The sequence below is a fragment of the Sus scrofa genome, chromosome 8 (genome assembly GCF_000003025.6).
Source record: "Sus scrofa isolate TJ Tabasco breed Duroc chromosome 8, Sscrofa11.1, whole genome shotgun sequence".
NCBI classification, from domain to species: domain Eukaryota; kingdom Metazoa; phylum Chordata; class Mammalia; order Artiodactyla; family Suidae; genus Sus; species Sus scrofa.
Window position 1 is genome coordinate 42,505,896 of NC_010450.4, and position 21,286 is coordinate 42,527,181.

The 21,286-nt window shown below is 38.6% G+C and overlaps 1 protein-coding gene across 1 annotated transcript in view; it reads left to right on the forward strand.

Moving 5' to 3' along the window:
• The window catches only part of LOC100526059 (zinc finger protein 11-like), a 387,036-nt gene extending 376,024 nt beyond the window's left edge, over positions 1 to 11,012 (forward strand). The window contains exon 7 of the mRNA XM_021101265.1: positions 7,377 to 11,012. Within this exon, the coding sequence (XP_020956924.1) occupies positions 7,377 to 10,783 (3,407 nt within the window). The 3' untranslated portion in view covers positions 10,784 to 11,012. The remainder of the gene's footprint in view (positions 1 to 7,376) is intronic.

Below are 21,286 nucleotides of genomic sequence, written 5' to 3' on the forward strand. Positions count from 1 at the left end.
TACGTGCATGTCATTGCTCATAGGAGTCGTGTATCATCCTATTTATTTCTGTTGTTTGAATAGAAACTTCTTTTTTACATTACTAATTTTATTGCTTTAAACCTTCTCTTGTTTCTTGATAAACCTGGCTAAAGGTTTATCAAATTTGTTGATCTTTTCAAAGAACCACCTTTGGGGTCATCGATCTCTGTTCTTTTCTTTGTCTCAGTTTCCTTTATTTCTGCTCTAATCTTTTTTTTTTTTTTCTCTATTCACCATTTTCTTGAGCCACTCCTGTGACATATGGAGGTTCATAGGGGTCAAATCAGAGCTGTAGCCACTGGGCTACACCAGGTTTCTGTTATATGTTTTTTTTTTAATTTGGTATTTTTTAGGGCCACATCCATGGTATATGGAGGTTCCCATGCTAGGGGTCCAATCAGAGCTGTTGCTGCCAGGCCCCTTGCCACATCCAGAGCAACCCCAGATGCGAGCTGCATCTGCAACCTACACCACAGATCATGGCAACATTGGATCCTTAACCCACTGATCAAGGCCAAGGATCCAACCTGCAACCTCATGGTTCTTACTTGGATTTGTTTCTGCTGCACCACACTGGGAACTCCTGTGCTGTGATCTTTATGACTTTGTTCCTTCTACTAATTTTGGCCTTTGTCTGTTGTTCCTTCTCTAGTTGTTTCGGGTGTAAAGTTAGGTTGTGTATGTGCTTTTTCTTCATTCCTGAGATAATAATGTATTGCTGTAAATGTCCCTTTAAGTGCTGCTTTTGCCATGTCCCAAAAGGTTTTGGATTGTTGTATCTTCATTATCATTTGTCTCTAAGTATCTGTTGATTTTCCTTTGTGGTTCATTGGTTGTTCAGTAACAGAAATTGACTGCATTTTTATGTACTAACAGTGAAATATGAGAAGGAGAAAGTAGGGAAACGAACCCATGTACCATTGCAGCAAAAAGCATAAAATACCTAGGAAGAAGCTTAACTAAAGTGACAAAAGACCTATACTCTGAAAACTATAAGATACTAATGAAAGAACTCCAAGATGACACAAACAGATGGGAAGATGACACCATACTCTTGGATTGGAAGCATCAGTAGGATCAAAATGATGATACTACCCAAGGCAATCTGCAGATTCAGTGCAATCCTTATGAAATTACCAGGAACATTCTTCACAGAATTACAACAAAATATTTAAGAACATGTATGAAAACACAAAAGACCTCAAATCGCCCAAAGCACTGTTGAAAAAGAAAAAATCAAATGGATGAATCAAGTGCCCAGACTTCTGAGTATACTACGAGGCTACAGTTATCAAAACTGTATCATATTGGCACCAAACCAGAGAGAGAGATCAATGGAATGGGATAGAGAGCCTAGAAATAAACCCAAGCACCTATGGTCAACTAATCTATGACAAAGGAGGCTAGAACAGAAAGTGGAATAAAGATTGTCCATTCAATAAGTGGTGCTGTGACAACTGGACACCTACATGGAAGAGATTAGAATTAGAATACTAAAACCATATGCAGAAATAAGTGCAGTGTATGAAAGACCTAAATGTAAGGCCAGGTGCTATAAAAGTCCTAGAGGAAAAGAGGCAGAGCACTCTTTGCCCTTTGACCTAAATTACAGCAACATCTTGTCTGCTTCATCTCCTGGAATAAGGTCAATAAAAACAAAAATAAATGAGTAGGACCTAAGTAAACTCAAAGGCTTTTGCACAGCAAAGCAAACCATTTACAAAAGTGAAAAGACAACCCCAGAGTATGGGATACGATCTTTGCAAATGAGGCAAGAGATGAGGGCCTAACCTCCAAAATAGACCAAAAAATGCATAAACTAAAACAGCAAAAAAACACAAACAACTGCATTGAAAAATGGACCTAAATACACATTTCTGGGAGTTCCTGTCATGGCTCAGTGGCTAATGAATCCAACTAGGAACCATGAGGTTGGGGGTTTGATCCTTGGCCTTGCTCAGTGGGTTAAGGATCTGGCATTGCTGTGAGCTGTGGTGTAGGTTGCAGATGTGGCTCAGAGCTGCTGGTGCTGTGGCTCTGGCATATGCTGGTGGCTACAGCTCCGATTAGACCCCTAGCCTGTGAACATCCATATGCCATGGGAGTGGCCCTAGAAATGCCAAAAAGACAAAAAAAAAAATATATAGACATTTCTGAAGTGAAAACATGGTCAGCCAGTGGGCCTATGAAGAAATGTTTATCATCACTGATTAGTAGAGAAATGCAAATCAAAGCCGCAATGAGGTACCACCTCCAGTCAGTCAGAATGGCCATCCTTAACAAGCTTACAAATGGCAAATGCTGAAGATGTTGTGCAGAACATGAAACCGTCCTTCAATGTTGGTGGGAATATACATTGATACAACGACTATGGAAAACAGTGCAGAGTTGCTCAGAAAACTAAATATAGAACAACCATATGATCCAGCAATCCCACTCCTGAGCATATATCCAGACAAAACTTTCATTGAAAAAGATACATCCACCTCTATGTTGACTGCAGCACAATTCACAATATCTTAAGACATGGAAACAACCTAAGCGTCCAACAATGGATGAATGTGAAAGGATGAAACAGGAGTCTTGTCTGATTGCTGTGGCTAGGAATTCAAATGCTATACACACACACACACACACACACACACACACACACACACACACACACACACACACACACACACACACACAGTGGAAGACTCCTCGGCCATGAAAATGACAAAATAATGCCATTTGCAGCCACAAGGATGCCACTAGAGATTCTGAAACTAAGGGGAGTAAGTTAGAGAAAGACAAAAACCATTTGATATCATTTATATGTCAAATCTAAAATATGGCACAGATGATGTTGTCTGTCAGGTAGAAACAGATAATCACCCTGGAGAGTGGACTTTATTAATTTTAAAGTTTTTACTCTATAGGGCTTTAATTCTTTGCTCAGGTTTATTAGTAAGCATTTTATTTTGGGGGCTGTATGATTTTTTGAGATCTTGTGTATATTTAAATTTTTTTTTGGCTTTTTTTGCTTTTGGAGCTGCACCTGTGGCATATGGAGATTCCCAAGCTAAGGGTCCAATTGGAACTGTAGCTACCGGTCCATGCCAGAGCCACAGCAATGCAGAATCCAAGCCACATCTTTGACCTACACCACAGTTCATGGCAACTCGGGATCATTAACCCAACCAGCAAAGCCAGGAATCGAACCTGTATCTTCATGGATGCTAGTTGGGTTTGCAAACTGCTGAGCCATGATGGGAACTCTGTATTTCAATTTTTTGATATTTAATTGTTGGTGTAGAGAAATGCACCTGAATTCTGTGTATTAATTTTGTCTCCTGCTGCCTTGCTGAATTCATTTATCTGTTCTAGTAGAGTTTGTGCCATCTTCTGAGTTTCCTCTCTCAAATGTCATGTCAGATCCACATAGTGAGTTTTCCATGTTCCTATCCAAGGTTGATACCTTTACTTCCTTTGTCTTGTCTGATTGCTGTGGCTAGGAATTCCGATGTTATGTTGTGGAGAATTGGAGATTGGAGATCCTTGCCTGGTACCCTATTAGGCGGGAAGGCTTTCAGTCTTTCACTGTTGAGTATTGTATTGGCTGTGAGTTTGTCCTAGATAAGTTTTATCATGTTCTGCTCCTCTATACCGACCATGGTAAAGGATTTTCTCCTGGATGGTTGTTGAATTTTGTCAAGTGCTTTTTCTGCGTCTATTTTGATGGCCATGTGGTTTTTGTCTTTTACTTTGTGGTGTATCCCATTCATTGATTTGTGTATGTTAAACCATCCTTGTGAAGTGGAGATGAGTCCTTCTAGGTTGTGGTATGTGATCTTTTTACATGCCATTGCATTCTGTTTCCTCATATGTTGTGGAGGATTTTTGCATCTATTCATCAAAGATATTGACTTGTAATTTTGTTTTTCTGTGGTATCCTAGTCTGGTTTTGGTATCAAGGTGATGGTGAGTTTATCGACTGTCTTGGGAGTGTTCCCTCCTCATCAGTTTTTTGGAAGCATATGAGAAAAATTAATATAAATTCTTCTCTTCATGTTTGGTAGAATTCTCCTGTGAAGGCATCTGGTTCTGGACTTTTGTTTGTCAGAGGGGGTTTGTTTTTGATTGTTTAGTTTTTTACAGATACTTTCTCATGTCTAGTGATGGTCTGTTCAGACTATCCATTTCTTTTTGATTCAGTTTTGGTGGTCTCTGTGCCTCCAGAAAGTTGTTCATTTCTTGTAGCTTGTTGAATTTATCAGCATATAATTGTTCATGGTGTTTTCCTATGATTATTTAAATGTCCATGATTATCAGTTGCTATTTCTCCCTTTCACTCTTATTTTATGTGAATTCTGTCTTGGTGAGCATGGCCAGAAGTTTGTCAATATTGTTTACCCTTTTGACAAATTGTAACCTTGTTTTATTAATCTTTTAAAATTGTATTTAATTTAATAAAAAATTTACAGCTCCACTTATAGCATACAGAAGTTCTGGGATAGGGGTCAAGTTGGAGCTGCAGCTGCCAGCCTATACCACAGCCACAGCCACGCCTGATCCAAGCTGCATATGCCTCCTAAACCATGGCTTCTGGCATTGTCAGATCCTCATCCCACTGACCGAGGCCAGTCATGAAACCCTCATCCTCATGGACACTCTATCAGGTTCTTAACCCACTGATCCACCATGGGAACTCCTATTTTGTACTTCTGTTCTAGTTACTTCCTCTCTGATCTTTATTACGTGCTTCAATGACTTTTGGTTTTGTTTGTTTTTCTAATTCATGGAGGTGGTAGATTAGCTTGCTTATTTCATAGTTTCACTGTTTTTTGAGCAAGGCCTGTATTGCTCTGAACTTCCCTTTAAGATGAATCTACTGCTTTAGTTGACTGAGCTTTCACTTTCATATCCAAGAAATTATTGCCCAATCAAATTCCATTAACTTTTATGTTTTCTTCTGTGATATTTATAATGATCTCTCTCTATACGGCTTCAATCCTATTTGAGTTACAGTTGTGGGTTGTGCTAGGCAAGGGTCTACCTTCCTTGTTTCACTTGTGAACATCCATCTTTCCCAACACCATTTGTTTTGAGACAATGCATTTCCCATTGTGTGGTATATGCCCCTTTGTGGAAGATTATTTGCCCATAAATATAAGAGATTTTATGGCTGCTCTCCATGCTGTTGCAGTCTTCTCTTTCCGTCTGCATGTTGTACTCTATTGACAACACTGATTATTGTGTCTTTGATCACTGTGCCTTTGCAGTAGATGTTAAAATCAGGAAGTGTCATGCCTCCAATGCTCCACTTTCCTTACCTGGGTGTTTGGGATTTTTAGTGTTTTTTGATATTGCAGATACATTTTAGAAGGAGCTTTTGTATTTTCATCAAAATTGTTGTTTTGATTTTGAAAGAGTTTCCTTTGAATCTGTTGATCAACTTGGGTAGCGTTGACAGTTAACGATGTTAATTATTCTCATTCAGGAGCATGGAATATGTGGTGTTCATTTTTAAAATGTCTTCTGTAGTGTTTTTCAGCAATATTTTATGATTTTCATCGTAAAAATATTTCACTGCCTTTATTAATTAAACACTATTTTATACTCTTGAATACTAATATGGAAGCAAATAACTTTAGTAATGTTTTTTTTATTACTTCCTGTTAGTAGTATATACAAAGTTTTCTTTTTTTTTTTTTTGTTTTTTTGTCTTTTTGCTATTTCTTTGGGCCGCTCCCGTGGCATATGGAGGTTCCCAGGTTAGGGGTCGAATCGGAGCTGTAGCCACTGGCCTATGCCAGAGCCACAGCAACGCGGGGTCTGAGCCGCATCTGCAACCTACACCAGAGCTCACGGCAACGCCGGATTGTTAACCCACTGAGCAAGGGCAGGGACCGAACCCGGAACCTCATGGTTCCTAGTTGGATTCGTTAACCACTGTGCCACAACGAGAATTCCCAAAGTTTTATTTTATTCTTCATTTTCTACTAGTTTTCATATAATCTGTTTATTTCATTCTTTTTTTTTTTTTTTTTTTTTGCCTTTTCTAGGGCTGCTCCCCTGGCATATGAGGTTCCCAGGCTAGGGGTCTAATCAGAGCTGTAGCTGCCGGCCTACACCAGAGCCACAGCAACACAGGATTCAGGCACATCTGCAACCTACACCACAGCTCATCGAAATGCTGGATCTTTAACCCACTGCTCGAGGCCAGGGTTCAAACCCACAATCTTATGGTTCCTAGTCAGATTCATTAACCACTGAGCCACGACAGGAGCTCCGTATTTACATTTTTTAGTTTGACTGTCCTTACCATATGTGAATAGAGATCATCACTCCATATTTCCTGGTTTAGATGGCTTTTTATTTCTTTTCCTGCTCATCTTGGTTTGAAAAAATCAAGTACTAATTTTAATCAAAACTATGAGTGTGTTCATTTTTAAAATTTTCATATATACAGACTTTAAGTCTTCTACTATTGATCATTACGATGACTCTGTGTTTTTCTTACATAATCTTTATTATATTTATGTATTACTGTCAATCCCTGATTTCATTATACCAGTCATGATATGATATGTAATATTTCTACTTATCTATTTCATTTGATATAATTCTGTAGTATGATCTTAACTCTGTGTATGTGCACCTAATTTCTTAAATTACTAATCAACCCCCTTGCTTTCATAAATAATTCTGGATTATTTTTGCTGTATAATTCTTGTAATGAGGTTTGGAGTTCACATTTCTAGTATTTTGTTCAGAACATTTGAATCAGTATTTATTCAAGTATTGGGTTCTAATTTTGTGGGATTTTTTTTCTTTTGTTAAATTTTCATTTCTAGTGTCTTTGCTTACTTTTCATATTGCTTAATATTGGCTTCATAAACAGTCTTTGCATAATTTTACTTCTACTCAAACTTTGGATATATTTGTGTAGAATTCATAGTTGTCATTTTCTTTTTTTCCTGAGTTGGAATTATCCTGTTGAGGTATCGAATCCAGACATGTTCTCTTTTGGGGATTCTTTACAATTAATATTTGAGTCTACTTAATAGTTTTAGGTTTGTTGTGATGATTTATTTCTTCATGCTGAAATCTAAATAGGTTGTATCTCCCTGGAAATTCATACCTTTTGTGAAGTGTCCAATTTGTTGGTATACACATACTCATAGTATCATCCTATACACACCTTTATTTCTGTGGTGTCACTTATAGGATCTCTGCTTTCACTTCTGATTTCAGTTGATGCTTCTCTGTTTTATTTTTTAATCTAGCTAAGCAGTTGTCCATTGTACATGAAATTGTCAAGCATGTTCAATGAAAACCATAATTTTGGATAATTTGTTTTTGTTATCTTTCAGCTCTGTCTTCTCATGACACCCAGGGTTTGATGCCACATAAGCCAGGCATGGAACATTTCTTGCAAACAATGCTGCTGGGAAAATATGAAAGCTCTCCTGTTGGCACTTTTGATGTAATTATAGGCAGCGAAGGTAAGGGGGCGTGTGAAGGGCAGGAAGGTTGTTATGATGCACATGCTCCTACTGGGACTTTTATCCACAAGGAAAATGTTACTGCTAAAAGAGATCAAGGATGTAAATCAAACTGTGAAAAACTCCACTTTAAGTCAATACCATTGGCAGAAAAATATATTTTTGTAAGCAAAGACCCATGTTATTTATTGAAACATAGATCTTCTCTGAAAGGAAATTTGGAAAATCAGGATAATCCTATAGACTGTACTACAAATGATGATGCAAAACATGAATGTATGCTTGGACGAAACATTCATTCAAACATTTATGAGCACCAGAGGTTTCAAAATGGGGGGAAACCCCCCCAAAGTGATCAAATCAGGAGATCTAATAGCAAGGGTTCATCACTCTTCAACCAACAAATATTTCCTCATTGTTCTGACATCCCTAATGTTGCCACTAATGGGGGGGTCTTGATCCAACCATCATTAATCAATGGGTGTGATAATATAGTTGATATAGACCAACATGCCATGTGTATTAAAGTGAGCAAGGCCTTCAGCAAGAGCTGTGTATTCAGTAATTATAAGAGTATACACACTGGAACAAGAAGTGATGCCTGCATTGAATCTCAGACTAACTTTGACCCAGACTCAAATCTCATGAAACTTCAGGGAACTCAATTTTCAGAGAAGCAGTCAGTAAGAAATAAACATGGGAAGTTCATTTCTCAAAGCTCATATCTCACTACATATCAGAGAATTTGTATTAGAGAGAAAGCTTGCCATTTTTGTGAGTGTGGCAAAGTTTTTAGCCAGGCTTCAAGAGTTACTCAATATCAACATCATCCTACCAGGAAGGAAGGATGCAAGTGTGAAGAATGTGAGAAAGTCTGTAATCAGTCATTAAATCTGCGAAGAGATACGAAAAAACAAACTGGAGGGAAACCTGACAAATGTGAAGAATCTACATGGTGTTCAGCCTTTACTAGACATCATGTAATTCATACTGCAGAGAAGCCTCACAAATCCACAGAATGTGGCAAAGCCTTTAGACGGTGTTCATGTCTTTCTGAGCATCAGAGAATTCATATTGCAGAGAAGCCTTACAAATGCACAGAATGTGGCAAAGCCTTTAGACGGCGATCGCATCTTTTTGAGCATCAGAGAATTCATACTGCAGAGAAGACTTATAAATGTACAGAATGTGGCAAATCCTTTCATTGTCATTCTCATCTTACTCAGCATCTGGGTTCTCATTCTGGAGAGAAGCCACACAAATGTACAGAATGTGGCAAAGCCTTTCATCGCCATTCTCATCTTACTGAGCATCTGAGATGTCATACTGGAGAGAAGCCTCACAAATGTACAGAGTGTGGCAAAGCCTTTAATCGGCATTCTCATCTTACTCAGCATCTGAATTCTCATGCTGGAGCAAAGCCTTACAGATGTTCAGAATGTGGTAAAGCCTTTAATCGGCATTCATCTCTTACTCAGCATCTGAGATCTCATACTGGTGAGAAGCCTCACAAATGTACAGAATGTGGCAAAGCCTTTCATTGGCCTTCATCTCTTACTCGGCATCTGAGTTCTCATACTGGAGAAAAGCCTCACAAATGTACGGAATGTGGGAAAGCCTTTAATCGGCATTCACATCTTACTGAGCATCAGAGATCTCATACTGGAGAAAAGCCTCACAAATGTACAGAATGTGGCAAAGCCTTTCATCGGCATTCTCATCTTACTCAGCATCTGAATTCTCATGCTGGAGTGAAGCCTTACAGATGTGCAGAATGTGGTAAAGCCTTTAATCGGCATTCATCTCTTACTCAGCATCTGAGATCTCATACTGGTGAGAAGCCTCACAAATGTACAGAATGTGGCAAAGCCTTTAATCAGCATTCTCATCTTACTCAGCATCTGAGTTCTCATACTGGAAAGAAGCCTCACAAATGTACAGAATGTGGCAAAGCCTTTCATTCACCTTCATCTCTTACTCGGCATCAGAGATCTCATACTGGAGAAAAGCCTCACAAATGTACAGAATGTGGCAAAGCCTTTAATCGGCATTCACATCTTACTGAGCATCAGAGATCTCATACTGGAGAGAAGCCTCACAAATGTACAGAATGTGGCAAAGCCTTTAATCGCCATTCTCATCTTACTGAGCATCTGAATTCTCATGCTGGAGTGAAGCCTTACAGATGTACAGAATGTGGCAAAGCTTTTAAACGGAATTCTCATCTTACTCAGCATCTGAGTTCTCATACTGGTGAGAAGCCTCACAAATGTACAGAATGTGGCAAAGCCTTTAATTGGCATTCATCTCTTACTCAGCATCTGAGTTCTCATACTGGAGAGAAGCCTTATGAATGTAAGGAATGTGGCAAAGCCTTTCATTCGCCTTCATCTCTTACTCGGCATCTGAGTTCTCATACTGGAGAGAAGCTTCACAAATGTACAGAATGTGGGAAATCCTTTCATTGGCATTCATCTCTTATTCGGCATCTGAGTTCTCATACTGGAGAGAAGCCTTACAAATGTACAGAATGTGGCAAAGCCTTTAATCGGCATTCACATCTTACTGAGCATCTGAATTCTCATGCTGAAGTGAAGTCTTACAGATGTACAGAATGTGGTAAAGCCTTTAATCGGCATTCTCATCTTACTCAGCATCTGAGTTCTCATACTGGAGAGAAGCCTCACAAATGTACAGAATGTGGCAAAGCCTTTCATTGGCATTCTCAACTTACTCAGCATCTGAGATCTCATACTGGAGAGAAGCCTCACAAATGTATGGAATGTGGGAAAGCTTTTCATTGGCCTTCATCTCTTACTCGGCATCTGAGTTCTCATACTGGAGAGAAGCCTCACAAATGTACAGAATGTGGTAAAGCCTTTAATCAGCATTCTCATCTCACTGAGCATCTGAATTCTCATGCTGGAGCGAATCCTCACAAATGTATAGAATGTGGCAAAGCTTTTAATCAACATTCATCTCTTACTCGGCATCTGAGATCTCATACTGGAGTGAAGCCCTACAAATGTACAGAATGTGGCAAAGCCTTTAATCGCCATTCTCATCTTACTGAGCATCTGCGAGCTCATACTGGAGAGAAGCCTCACAAATGTACAGAATGTGGCAAAGCCTTTAATCGCCATTCTCATCTTACCGAGCATCTGAATTCTCATGCTGGAGTGAAGCCTTACAGATGTACAGAATGTGGCAAAGCTTTTAATTGGCATTCTCATCTAACTCGGCATCAGAGATCTCATTCTGGAGAGAAGTCTTAAAAATGTACAGAATGTGGCAAAGCCTTTGGTCAGCAGTCAGGTTTTAATCAGTATTGGTGACCTCACACTGGAGAGAAGCCTTACAAAATGTACAGACTATGACAAAACTTTAAAGTGCCATGCAAGCCTCACTCAGCATCAGGGAATCCATCCTGGGTCAAAACCATACAATTGTAATCAATGTGACAAAGCCTTTACCTTTTTTGTCTTTTTTATTTTTTATTTTTCTAGGGCCACACCTGTGACATATGGAGATTCCCAGGCTAGGGGTCTAATTTGAGCTGTAGCCACCAGCCTACACCACAGCCACAGCAATGTGGGATCCAAGCCAAGTCTGCAACCTCCAACACAGCTCATGGTAACACTGGATCCTTAACCCACTGAGCAAGGTCAGAGATCAAATGTGTAACCTCATGCTTCCTAGTTAGGTTTGGCAACTCCTGGCCAAACCTTTACCTATCACTCATATCTCATTCAACATCAGAGAGTTCATAGTAAGTACAAGGAGGCTTGACAAGTATAAAAAATGCAACAAATCCTATAAACAGCATTCAGTACTTTCTAGACATCAGGAAATACATACTGGGGAAAAACTTCACAGATGTGGAGAGTGTGACAATGCCCTTCATCAGAGGTTTCACCTGTCTTAACATCAGAAAATGTGCAATGGAGGGAAATCTTGCCAGTGTAATATGTGATAAAGTTTGTTTCTACTAAATACACACTTTAGAGAACACCAGAGAGTTCTTATAGGAAAGAAAATTTAATTCTGTGAAAATTATAGGGGAGTGTTTATTGAAAATCAACTCTAACTCCCTACAGGGAATGCATAGGAGAATGCATTCAGTCAATAACTCTTTGGAAATTTCTCTAACTCAGAACTTAAACAAATAAGCCACAGTGGAAACACTAAAAACCTCAGTATGGACAAGAGGATTAAGGGGAGGAATGTTTGGGCTGGTATCATTCTCATCAGTGTATCTCTATGGACATTATCTGGGCTTATTAGACAAAAAAAAAAAAATGCTTGTAATTCAATTCTCAAATTACTAAATGCTATGCATTTTATTCCTAGTATGTATGTGAATTTTGTTTTTCATGGTTGTGGCTTCAAAGACAAGAGGAGCCCTTCCACATTAGGTGAGGAATATTTCTATCTAATACTCCATGGAAGTTTAAAGATCCGGTCATATAAATGTGTAAGAAAACCTTAGTGGAGATGGTATGTAGGATTGATTTAAAATCACCATTTTTTAGTGTTTTGGAAATCATTCTTTGTAATTATGTAACAAGATCACTCCACAATTGAAATATCTGTTCCAACTGCTTTTTCATGTTAAAAAGATGTCAGTTTGTACAAAATCTGATGTATCTTCATAAAAGCAGTAGAACTCATGAATGTCTGTTGACATGTTTGAAATAAAGACATTGTCACAGTTATTCAAGAAAAATAGTTAACTCTTTGCTTAATAGTAGTAAAACTAATGTACATCCGTGTTCACTAAAGAATTCACCTCTGTTGTGTAAACCCTAGAAATCAAAATCCTCAGAGCCATGTATTTGAAGGACAAGAATGCTTCTGATTTCTGATATTCTGTATTTTGATCTAGGATCATACAGTGCATTGTGAAAAGTTTCCTGTACATTTTTTGTGAAATGAGTATATTTTATTTAATTAAACTGAATGGTTTTTTTAACATGGTAACTTGATGTGTAATTAATGAAGTGTTATCACACCACTGGGATGAAACCATCCACATTATTTAAGGTTTTAGGTGTCAGATGGTAACAGTAACCTATTTGATTAAATAATAGGATGACATCTGTAATTACTCCTTTTCCTACTGGCCTCAAAACTCAAATAATTTTATGTTTCGTAAGTTGTATATGGTATTTCATTTTTTTAAGGACTGGCAAGTTATGGTGGTTATGATAAAGATTATCAGGAGAATTGTTGAAATCTTACCTAAACTGTGTCCTGATATTGCTTCATCAGCACACATTTTGTGTACCTGGGCAGCCTGCGGGTAATGCAAACTTACACACCAGCCATTCTTGTGAGCATATGCACTTGAAAAAAGCTGCAAACTCAGAAGCAAATGCAAGTTCTTGCTCTGTCTCCCTAGCAACCCTTGTGATCCACAGTCTTCCGGAGAAGTTCTGGTTCCTCTTTTCATGGATGCCTTCAATAAGACTCCTCAGAGTATGAAAATCCTACTCATTTGGGTTTTCATTCAACAATACACATTTATACCAGGAAGTCCCCCACACTTCAATCATTGTCCCTGATAAATGCATGCACCAAATTACTGCCACTGCCTCTCCCTGCATCTTACTTTGGGCTTCAGGCATGAACCAGCTATTGAATATTTTAGGGAATGTGAGTCCTAAACTCATCTTCTTTGAGTTCCTTTTCTGTTGTACCTGTAATCCCCATGCATTTGTGGGTGTTCATTTTAAACATTTAATTTGGCAAAGTCACAAGAACAATGAACATCCAGACTTTGGAATTCTGAGACAATAATTTCTATTTGACCCATCATATTTTCATGGTTTTGTCTACAGGGAATGCCATATGGAAATATGGAGATATAACTAGAAGTAAGTAAACTACAAAGGAAGAGGGTGTGTGTACACACTTTTAGAAAGAATGTAGACATATTGGATCACAACTGGTAATTTCAAAATTCTGCATGAATTACTTCCAAATTAACTAAACCTACATATTGGTAATATAAATCTATTTTCTCTACATTAAATTGAATAGATTATTTTCCTATCTCGAGACCTGGTGGGAGATGCTCCCCATGCAGATCCTGTCTCTTTTGCTTGCCTGTTCTTCATGGAAATGATTAGATTTTTTTATTTGCTAAGGTTCACTAACTATTTATTTTAGGATATGCTCAGGCATTTGAAGAAAGGTTTTTCTTTAAATGTAATGGTGTACAGAAATTACTTTGAAGATGAGAATAATCCCTTTGTGAGTGATTTTAAATGAATTATACCTTGTATTACTGCCTTCTTAATTTGAGAGGAACAGTAAGAAAAGTTTTCTTCACTTATTGTTTCTTCCTTTCCTTTTTTAAAATTTGATGTTTTATAGAAGTAGACATACAATGTGGTGATAATTCTTGTACAACAGGAACTCATTTATACATGTACATATGTCCACTATTTTTCAGATTTTTTTCTCAGATAGGTTATCAGAATATTGAGAAGAGTTCCCTGTGCTATACAGTAGGTTCCTACAAACCATCCATTCCATGGACAATAGTGTGCATATATCATTTGCAAATCCCACATTCATCCCTCTCTTCCACCTTCCTCATTGGTAACCCTAAATTTCTTTAGATTATTGCATTTTCCCAGCTTAAATCAGTGGCAGTTTGATGGAAGGGGAGTATGAGTGAAACAAACTTTGTGAAGACATCTTTAAAATGTCACATGGAGGAGTCAATTTGGGAGAAGAAGCTGCCTTCTGGGCAGTGTATAGGCTGGTCAGCAAGGCATGGGTTCTAATTTTCACAAATTTCACAGAAAACTACTGCCAGTTATGTAACTGCAACATAAATTTCATCTCCTTTAAATGAATAACCTTCCAGAGAACTGACCCTCCAGTGGCAGGATCCTTTCTCACTTTCTCTTAACAGTGGGATGGTCTTGTCATGAGTTCTGGGTTCTGGACCAAGGGATCCCCTAGATGGAGGAGAAGTTCACCAATCAGAGGCAGTGAACTTTTCATTTGCAAAGTTTCTTGTCTAGATGGTCCCCAATTTTTCACAGCCCATTTTGTCTTTTGACACATCTTGACTGGATTAGGAGGAAAGTGCCTTCAACAGTGCTCATTGCTTTGATGAGATTTGGTTGAAGATTGTGCTGCCATTTAGCATTGATGTAAAGATATATGATAATGTGTCCTTTTCTATAGTTAATATTTTATGTTCAGTTATACCAAGAAGTAGCTGATGCATATTTATAGAAAAGAATGTCTATTTAGTGTTATGTACACAGGGAATAGGTTGATGTTCACAGTTGATAAAAGGACTGAGAAAACATAAGTTACCTTCTCTTTTTTCACTTCTCTGGAACTGTCTTGATGTGCAGATTTCTGTTCTCTCATAATGTCCATATGGTTGCCACACTGCCAAGCATCAAACCATGTTGTATGCAGCAAAAAGGAGAATGTGTGAATCTGATAGGACATGGCGGTTATCATTGTTTTAATTTTTCAATTAAAGCATAGTTGACATGCAGTGTTCTTTCAGTTTCTGCTTACAGCCAAGTGATCCAGTTCTACACACACACACACACACACACACACACACACACACACACACACACATTCTCTTTTTGTAATACTGTCTTCCATCATGTTCTAACCCAAATGACTGTTCACAGTTTCTTTGTGTCGTACAGTACAACCCCCTTATCCAACTGTTTGAAATATAATACTTGGCATCTACCAACCTCAAATTCCCCATCCATCCCCTTCTCTCCCTCCTCTCCTCTGCAAACACAAGTCTGCTCTCCATGCCCATGATCTTTTACTGTTTTGTAGATAGGATCATGTGGCCATATTTCAGATTGTACATATAAGTGATATCATGTGGTGTTTGTCTTTCTCTTTCTGACTTCACTTAGTATGAATCTCTGGTTCCATCCATGTTGCTTCAAATGGTATTTTATTATCTATTTATTGCTCAGTAGTATTCCATTGTGTGTGTGTGTACCACATCTTCTTAATCCATTCATATGTCAGTGGACATTTGGGTTTTTTTCCATGTCTTGTCTTTTGTGACTAGTGCTGTGATGAATATGTAGGTGCGTGTATCTTTTTAAATGAATGTTTTCTCTGGATATATGCCCAGGAGTGGAAGTGTTGGAACATAGGGTAATTCTATACTTAGTTTTCTAAGGAACCTCCATAAATTTTCCATACTGGTTGTACCAATTTACATTCCCACCAACAGTGTAGGAGGACTCCCTTTTCTTCCCATCCTCTGCAGCATTTGTTTGTTGTTGTTGTTGCTGTTGTTGACATGTTAATGGCCATTCTAACTACTATGAGGTATCATAACATTGTAGTTTTGATTTGCATTTGTCTAATAATTAGTGATGCTGAGCATTTTTTCCTGTGCCTGCTGGTGATCTGTATGTCCTATTTGGAGAACTGTCATATAGGTGTTTGTCCATTTTTTGATTGGGTTGTTTGTTGTTGTTGTTGAGTGTTATGAGTTGCTTGTATATTTTGCAGATAAAACATTTATCAGTTGAATCTTTTGCAAAGGTTTTCTCCTGCTCTGTGGGTTGTATTTTCATTTTTTCAGGGGTGTCCTGTGGTGTGCAAAGGCTTTTGAGTTTAACTGGTTTCTAATTGGCTTATTTTTGTTTTTATTGTCATTATTCTAGGAGGTGAATCAACCAAGATGTTGTGATTTATGTCAAAGAGAACTCTGCCTCTGTTTTCCTCTAGGAGTTTTATAGTGTCTGGCCTTAAATGTATGTGTTTAATACATTTTGAGTTTATTTTTGTATATGGTGCTAGAGAATACTCTAATTGCTCCCTGACTGTTGAGCAGGAGAACGTGTACTTCTGATGGTCTCTCCCCTGACCTGGCTGCAGGCATGAAGGATCTCTATAGGTCAGAATGTGTACCAATGGGCTTCCCATAGCTCCCTTGGCATGCAAGGAGTGCCACTGGCATGGACCCCACAGGGTCACTGGCAGGAGCCTTGGAGCTTGTGCTTTCCTCCAGCCAGGTAGCCTGTAGCTCCCACAGGAAAGTATACCAGTGGCCCTGATGTGACTCCCCTGGCATGAAATGGAGTGGGCACCACTAGTGCAGGCCCCCACAGGACCACTGAGCAGAAGCATGGAGCTTGTGCTTTTCCCCCTTGGGCACTTTGCAGCTCCTGCAGGGATCATGCACTGATGGCCCTTTTGGGGCTCTTTGGGCACGGAATTTGCTCCACTAGAGTGGGAGCCACTGGCAGGAGCAGCAGAGCTTGTGTCATGCCCCCTCTGCCACCAGGGTGGTACTCCTCCTGCTCTTGAGTTCTCTGTAGCCCTAAGGATGAGGCTGCTCCCCATCTGTTGCTAGGCAGCCACTCCTTCTCTCCAGCACCCCAAACAATGGTGCCTATTCTCTAGTCCTGATGGCGTTGCTTCAGCTTACACCCTCAAATGTGGTACCCCTATACTCAAGTTCCTTCAGGCCATTTGTGAATGTTCAACCCCAGCTCTCTTTGTATCTAAACTCTAAGGCCAGAATTTTAGTTCCTGATACTTGCACCACCATACATTTGCCACTATAGCAGTGATGATTTCTGGATTGTTTCTATTTTAACTGCTTCACACCAGTTGCTGTGTTCTCCTCCAGTACTCTAAAGTTCCTCCTCTATCCAGGCCAGCCTCCTCACTGGTGCTGGAGCTCCCCAGTGTGCTGGAGCTTTTCCTCTTTCCAACTCCCTCTTAGGGGTGACTGTCCTATCTCCCTTCTCTCCCCTCTCTCTTTTTTTCCTTTCTTTTCTCCTTTACGGTTTCATGAAGGTTTTCTTGCCCTATCATAATCCTGAGATCTTTTGTCAAGTGTTTGGCGACTGTTCTGTGTGAAGAATTCCACACGTAGATATATTCTTGATGTATTTCTGGGAATAGGTGAGCCTCATGTCCTACTCATCCACCATCCTCCTCTAGACTCTCATTTTTTTTCTTTTATAACGTTGACTATATTTTGCCACTCCCTTCTGTCCTGCAGCTTTTCTGTAGAGAAATAAGCTGAAAGCCTTATGGGGATTCCCTTGTAATTAATGCTTTGCTTTTCTCTTGCTGCCTTTAGAAGACTTTGTTTATCTTTCACTTTTGCTATTTTAAAAAAGAATATGTCTTGATGTAGGTCTGTTTGGGTTCATCTTGTTAGGGAACCTCTGCTTCATGTGCCTGGATATCTGTTTCCTTTTTTAGGTTTGGGAAATTTTTAGGCTTCAAGTACATTTTCAACACCTTTTTGTCTCTCTTCAACTGCTGGGATCCTTGCTATGCTCAGTTCGACATGTTATATATAATCCCTAAGATCACTTGTATTGTTTTCTTCCTGTTCTTTTGGCTGTCTGTCTGCTGTCATGGTTGGGTGATTTCCAGTATTCTGTCTTCCAAGTTACTTATTTGTTCCTTCATGTTATTCTTTCTGCTATTCATTGCCTTTAACTCTGCTTTTATCATGGCAATGGAGTTTTCTAATTTTTCTTGGCTCCTCCTTACAGTTTTTAGTTCCTTTTTACAGTAATCCACATTTATGTTGCTGGACTTTTTAAATTGCTTCAGTATTTTCTTTACCTCCTTTTTGAACTGAATATGTGTTAGATGGTTTCATTGTTTGCTCCTTCAGGGAAGTTCTCCTGTTCTTTTAATTGGGATTGCTGCTTCTGCTTCTTCATTTGACTTAGATTTCTCATAATCCAGGTATATGGAGATTTTCTTGTCTCTTAGCAAGACTGATTTATTCTCTCATTGTTCAAGAAATGTACTGTGAGAATTGTTCTACATGTGGGCTTTTAATATATATTTTTGGGAGTAGGTATTATCCACCTACACCTCTGCCATCTTCTGCTGATCTCCCTTCCTTTCTTCTTTTGGTCTCATATCTTTTGATTTGATGACTACATTTTCTTTAATGTTTGGAATCCTTTTTCTTTCTTTCTTTCTTTCTTTTTTTTTTTTGCTTTCTATCTATGATAGATTTTTGCTTTGCGATTACCACGAGGTTGCAATATAGTAGTCTACATACATATATGATTTTTTTTACATTGCTAATCACTTTAATTTCATATGCCCTGCATTTATACTCTTCTCTCGTGATTCCTGGTTTTGATATCATATTTGGGGATGTTTGTATGTTTGCCTTTACAACTGAGAAAATTTCTTAGTTTTCTGTTTCATAATTTTCTTGTTTCTACCTGTGGTCTTTTGCACTTAGAGGAGTTCTTTAGCATTTGTTTTAAAGGTAGGGTGGTGTGTAGATATTTCTTTTAATTTTGTTTATATATAAAGTATTTGAATTCTCCATAAAATATGGATGTGTGCCTGGCTGGGTAGTATGTTTTGGTTGTGGATTTTTTCCCCTTTCATCAATTTACATATCTTGTGGCACTCCTTTCTGATGTGCAAAATGTCTTCTGAGAAATCAGAGGATAGCCTCATGGGAATTCCTTTGTATGTTATTTATTGCTTTTCCTTAGTTATTTTGAATATTTTCTCTGTGTTTAATTTTTCTTCCATTTGATTACTATGTGTCTCAGCATGTTCCTCCTTCGGTTAATCCTGTAGGGGACTCTGCACTTTCTGGATTTCAGTGACCATTTCCTATCCCATGTTAGACAAGTTGAACTACTATCTCTTTAATAATTTCTCAGGCCCTTTCCATCTTCTCCTTCAGAGACCCCTGTAATGTAGATGCTCTTATGTTTGACATTATCCTCGATATCTCCAGGGCATTCCTCATTTCTTTTCATTCTTTTTTCTTTATTGTGTTTCATACCATCAATTTCTACCACTCTGTCTTCCAGATCACTGATGTATTCTTCTGTTTAATTTATTCAGCAATTGATTCCTTTGTAGTATTTTTTTTTGTTTCAGTTATTACATTCTGCAGCTCTTTTTTTTATGTTTTCTAACTTTTTGCAAAAACTTATTGTACTTTCATGCTCTGTCCATATGATCTTTTTCTGAGTTCCTGGATCACCTTTAGAATCTTTACTCTGACTCTTGTGTAGATTGCATATGTCCACTTCACTTAGTTCCTCTGAGGTTTTATCTTGTTCCTTCACCTGGAGTATATTCCTTTGCCATCTTCTTTTGTTTAAACTTCTAATTGTATTTTGTGTATGCAGTAGACTTTTTATGTTTCTGACCTTGGAAAAGTGGTCCTCTGTATGGGATGTTGTCTGTGTGCCAGTAGTACACTCCCCTCTTATCACCAAATGGTCAGGGACCATCCAGTCCCATGATAGGTTGTGCCTGTGTTTATGGACCCAGTTCTGTAGACTGCAGTATATTATCTCACTTCTGATGTCTGTGTATTGGTGTATGAGACTGGTCTGGAGGCTTGTGCAGGTTTCCTTGTTTAAGGGGCTGTTGCCTGCCCACTGGTGGATGAAGCAGATCTTGGCTCTAGGTTGTGCAGCACATTTTCATGGGACATTACTGGAGGTGACTGTGTGCTTGGATTCCACATTGCTGTGTCTTTGGTTTAGGCTGGAATTTACAGTTCTGATTTGACCCTAGCCTGGTTACCTCCATATGCTGCACTGGGTGTGGCCCTGAAAAGACTAAAATAAATAAATAAACCCTCAAAACACAAAAGAAAACTAATTTAGAAAAGGGTGTCACAGACCTGTGCAAACCACCATGCCATTAGCTATTATACCGCCACTGTCAATCTACTCCACGTTAAAAAGTCACATGCTTAAATTATACTAACAACTGTCAATAAGTACAAAGAAAGCCTGTTTCTCCACATTCCTCCAAGCTAGTCATTAAGAGCTCAAACCCCAGAATCAGACTTCACAAGTTCAAATACTGCCTCTTTCTCTTTTTAACAAAAATTTTTATTAGAGTTGATTTATACTGTTCCATCAATTTCTGCTGTACAGTGAACTAGCTGTATCACATATAGGCTGTATAACTTTAGATAAGTTGCTTAATGAACCTCTTTTGCCTCATTTTCCTTACTTGTCAAATGAGGGTTAGAATGTACCTATTTCAGGCCAGTACTATGAAGTGCATATAAAGCACTTGGGACAGGGCAGGCATAAAATACACACGTGATAACTGCTGAACAGTACTGTTCTGCTTTTAATATTTCAAAATGCCTAATAAAAACTATACTTGTGATAAGACAGCACAAGCTTACTAAAACATTTTTTTTTTTTTTACCTTTGTCTGGAATGATACTAACTCAGCACAGAAATACCTGTAATATTCATTCTGGTTAGACACATATATGCAGTGTAGACCCCAAATGTAGGCAGAGAAAAGAGCATAGAATTCTGGGCCAGAAGAGGGCCACAGTAGTCTTTTAACATAATGATCTCATTTCATGGAAGATCAAGCTTTATCAAACAGGGAGAGCTGGACTCAGAGAAAACAGTCACCAGTGATCTAGCCTATAGTGTCTGATAAGGTGAAGTGAACTCAGCACTAAAATCTTATTTCAATCTCCCAAAATTTCTTTTCTTTTTCTTTTCTTTCTTTCCTTTTTTTTTTTTTTTTTTTTTTTTACAAAGTAGATGGTCACATATATTATCCACCCAATCCTCCTTCCCTCTGACCTCCAAGTCATTTCATTTCCTCCTCAGAAGCAAAGGCCAGGATTTTGCTTCCCTCTTTCTGGCCAGTGAGAGGGGAGAAGTGTTAAGATAGAATTCTGATTGACCACAGTGCTCTTCTGTGCTCTCCCTTCAGTATGCCTCACTACAAGAAAGGCTTTGTTGTTTTGTCCTTTT